At 34.5% G+C, this 3,988-nt stretch overlaps 1 protein-coding gene across 1 annotated transcript; it reads right to left on the bottom strand.

Moving 5' to 3' along the window:
• Positions 1-311: 311 nt before the first annotated feature.
• LOC18103775 (uncharacterized) lies at positions 312-3,360 on the bottom strand. The gene is made up of 4 exons (XM_006376785.3): positions 2,948-3,360; positions 2,475-2,555; positions 902-1,041; positions 312-808 (listed from the first exon to the last, which is right to left on the bottom strand). The coding sequence occupies exons 1-4, from the start codon at positions 3,263-3,265 to the stop codon at positions 559-561; spliced, it is 789 nt and encodes a 262-aa protein (XP_006376847.1). The 5' UTR covers positions 3,266-3,360; the 3' UTR covers positions 312-558.
• Between the last annotated feature and the right edge of the window lie 628 nt (positions 3,361-3,988).

Below are 3,988 nucleotides of genomic sequence, written 5' to 3'. Positions count from 1 at the left end.
CTCCATCCTTGATGGAAAAATAACTAAGAACTTTATAAGAATATGAGCCAAGTGAAAGAATGTAAAAAATATCTTCTTTAAGGAGTTATTAAGTGACTCAAACACACAATAAAATTTTATTTAAAATTATAATATACATACACAAAATAATTATTTTATTTAGAACAATAAAAAAATTAAAGTTTTACTCCTTCAAAACTCTATCCTTAATGGAAAAATAACCAAGAATTTATTAAATGTGAAAAGAATGATAATTAATAATCTAGAATTACATATTAAACTAAATTAATTTTTAAATAATGACAATTAAGTAACAACAAAAATCAAATTTTATAGATGTGACCATACAGTAAATGACGGTGTGAATATTTGAGCATTAAATCTTTTGGAATAATAATCCTAACTATCAAGAGAACAGAACAACGGTCAAGGTAACCAGACTCCATGATTCACATGCCAGGTGGTTAAACTACAATCCTTCATGCTCAGCATCGATCATTGCAACTAAATATAAGTATATGAACTGGATTTTCTACCATCTCAGTAGTGGCAATTCTATCAAACTGGAAGCTGATCCGAGCCATGGTCTTTCGGGTTCATGGACATAATACAAAACCAATGAGGGAGGAAAAAATAGGTGGCTAAAAATACAAGAACTCCGAGATCAGCCTCTTCACCGACTGCTGGCCGACGAGGATTCACCATGTATATCTGGCTTCCGCACCATACACAATAGAGGCTCGCAATGATCAAGACAAGTTTCAATGACTGATACGATTGTATTCTAGTTGACTTTGAAGGCTTCACTCTGCAAGTCAAAACATTTTGAGTAATACATGCATGTTAAGGGCAGAACAATTCTTACATTAAAATCAACATGTAAGGCTCAACATATAAAGACCTGTTAAGATAAATAAAGCCACCAATTAAGCACGTGCACAAGAATCCAACTACAAAAACAGCGTCCGGATTGACAGGTGCTCGATTCTTCCACCAACCAGTGCTCAATATCCAAGTATACACTGATGAATGTCCATTTTCCTGTACATTTTGACAGCCAAATGTGGTCAAATCGTGGCACAAATGATTCTGAAAAAATAAAAGAATGTGTGGCACCCAGAGGCATGATGAATACGAGAGGAAAACAAAAGCAAATTTCAAGAACAGATTGTTATTACTAGGCCTTCCACAAATGGAATAGCTACTAAAATACCATACATATCTTTCTGTCATAAAGTTTTCCATATATGAAACTGAAGTTCTCCTAAGAAAACAAGTAAAAAAAAATCTCTAAGTAGAGACTTGAAAGTAAAGAAGTCTAACCACAGCAGTCTTCAAAAATGAAGTCTTTCTGTACCCAAACTTAAATTCAAAGTTTTTGTTTTCAGGAACTTTTTATTTAGTGTAAGCATCAACACTAAGTTTTAATGTTTCTGGAGTTGAAATTTGTATGGAGCCATTTTAATGCATGGTAGCCACGGTATGGAACAGATCAGCGAGTTCATACTGTAGATTCACTTCCATTTTATTATCCAGGTTAGATAAAGAAGAAAGAAAATCATATTTAAGCCAGCAACAGAACTGCATCAAAGACTAGAATGATAACTGCTTTACAATAATGTCAACGAACCCAAATCATGCAGATGTAAGGTCTGTAGCCTACCAGAGGTCAGGGCATTGCCACACACTAAAATCTTCAGGTCTAAGATGGAAACGTTATATTTATTTACAACATGCTTGGACAATCTAAAATGATACTCTTCCATCAGCCTACAACAATGCAAGTAGTAGCAGTAGCATTTTGAAATGCTCTGGAAGTCATTTCCATCAGAAAATTGCTAATTTCACTAGGACACAAGCTACCTGTTGCTGCAAAGATGCACTTATATATCAATATAATATAGCATTCCAATTCATTTCTTTCAATTGTCTTCACATGCTAGCTTTAGAAGACACAGATCATGGCAATCATAAAATGATGTTGGCTACTTCTGTTTAAATAAGGTGCAACTCAATTTACTCGTTGAGATGGCATGTTGTGTAACAAAAAAGTGGTATAATCATTTAATTATTTCTTCCCCCCATAAGTAAATACTCTTAACTTTCTTCTCTAATCAAACCTCCACTCACTTTCCTATCTCCTATTGAAGGAAACATTTACTGTAAGCATACCAAAATTGGATTTTATTTCACAAATTAAATCTCTAAGCTGTGCTGAAATGTTTACCACAACCCTTGCTATGTCAAGTTACAACATTAATATATTTCCAGGATTTCGATAGACTTTCAATGGATCATTTGGCAGTATTTCACGCTATAAGGATCACACAAACGTTTCCAATGCATTAAACATACTCGAATCCATTGATCAAAATCTCTAACATCACCACACCATCACACATGAAGCACAGGAATAATAGAAAGGAAACAAGAATGCTAAGCAGAGAATCATAATATAAACCACTGGATGTTACCTCAAACAAGTGATCTAGGAAAAAGTGTGATAAACTTCCTGCGGACACCAACAAGAAGCATTGCCTCCTTGAAAGGGGCAACTGCAAAAATATAAAAATCACCAACAGATGACAAATCCAACTGCTAGTAACTTGTTATAAACCAACATCAATATTAGAAATAGATTGGTGAACCAAAAGCAGTGATTCCTAATGATTACAACAATTTTCCAGACTCAATGGAAACCAAACAACAAAAAGAAATAGGCTTCAAGATTTCATTTCCTTTTTTCCCCCTAAACAACACCACATCCCTACAGGTTAACCCCATCACACCACATTTTAATTGGTCAATTCAGATCATTAATCAAGACTCTTAAAACAAACCCAATTAAAACAACCTTAAACCAAAACAACCCAAATGATCCAAATTCCATAACTCAACTAAGGTAACCTTAACAAAAGCTCAAAAATACAACAGTCTATTGTCTTACCCCAGAAACTGAATCAAGAAGCTTCCTTTGAAGCAAAATTTTAGAGACCCAGGTGTACAAAACACACAAAGGAAGACCCAAAATCAAGATATAGTAAAAGGGGTCGTGGATATAGTCAGCTAGTGAAGAGCCTAAAAGCTGCAAGGAAGAACCCAGGATGGAGCCTAGCCACTCGGAGAAGGAGCCGATGTCTGGACCAAAAAAGGCGTTGATGGTGTAAAAGAGGGTGTGGTGAGGGCTGAACCGGCCGCTGGTCAACGTGGTAAGGGCCAGACCCGAAGCCATGGTGTACATCAAGTGCGGTCCGGGGCCTGGCATTGTTGACGACTGAGCGCTGAGTTCGTACGCTATTGCCTATTGCTTGGTAGGACAGTTTGATGATCAGCATGGCTAGCTAGTGAGCTTTATTTTCTTCTTTTTTTTCCTTTTCTTTTTTTGGTTAGCAAGCTGTTAAAACTAACAACACATTAATGATTATTTGAATTAGGTAACTGATAAATATTTTTATCAATGTAAGATGCTGGTTCCAAACTCCCGCGCCTGTTTTTTCCCAAATTAGTGTCCTTTCAAAACTTATTTATCTAGATTAGTTACTTTTAAACTTAATTTCTTTTTAAACTAAGGTAGTTTTTGACACAAACTATGTATATTAAATTTAGAAGCTTAAGGATTTATTTTTTTCTAAAGTTTTGGGGTATTTTAAAAAAATATATCTTGATTTTAATGAGTACTAGATTGTTAGTTCGTACTATACTACAAATCGGATTAAGTTTTTTTAATATAAAATAATATTCAAGCGTTGCTAAGTTTTTTCTAGTAAAAATAAAAACAAGTCATGTGAGGATTGACCAATGTAATCCAGTTAACTTGATAGGTTCAAAAGCTACTGGAACATCCATTAAAAACGTAGTTTAACTAAGAAAAATTCAAGATGAAATCTTTTTTTCAATATTGAGACGGTAATATATTAAATCGACCGAATTAATTTGGGTTAACCTATCAAATTAACGACCTGAGTTATGAGATTATAATGACCTCATA

The sequence above is a fragment of the Populus trichocarpa genome, chromosome 12 (genome assembly GCF_000002775.5).
Source record: "Populus trichocarpa isolate Nisqually-1 chromosome 12, P.trichocarpa_v4.1, whole genome shotgun sequence".
In the NCBI taxonomy this organism is placed as follows: Eukaryota; Viridiplantae; Streptophyta; class Magnoliopsida; order Malpighiales; family Salicaceae; genus Populus; species Populus trichocarpa.
The sequence above is the reverse complement of the archived record's forward strand: the minus strand, read 5'-3'. Positions and strand labels throughout refer to the sequence as shown.

Bases quoted from the DNA above. Each gene is read 5' to 3' on its own strand.
- LOC18103775 (XM_006376785.3), bottom strand. From the start codon at position 3,265: ATGCCAGGCCCCGGACCGCACTTGATGTACACCATGGCTTCGGGTCTG. The intron at 1,042-2,474 runs GTAACATCCAGT...CAAAATGTACAG, and splicing joins TCCTAGATCACTTGTTTGAG to GAAAATGGACATTCATCAGT. The intron at 809-901 runs GTCTTTATATGT...TTTGACTTGCAG, and splicing joins GGCTTTATTTATCTTAACAG to AGTGAAGCCTTCAAAGTCAA.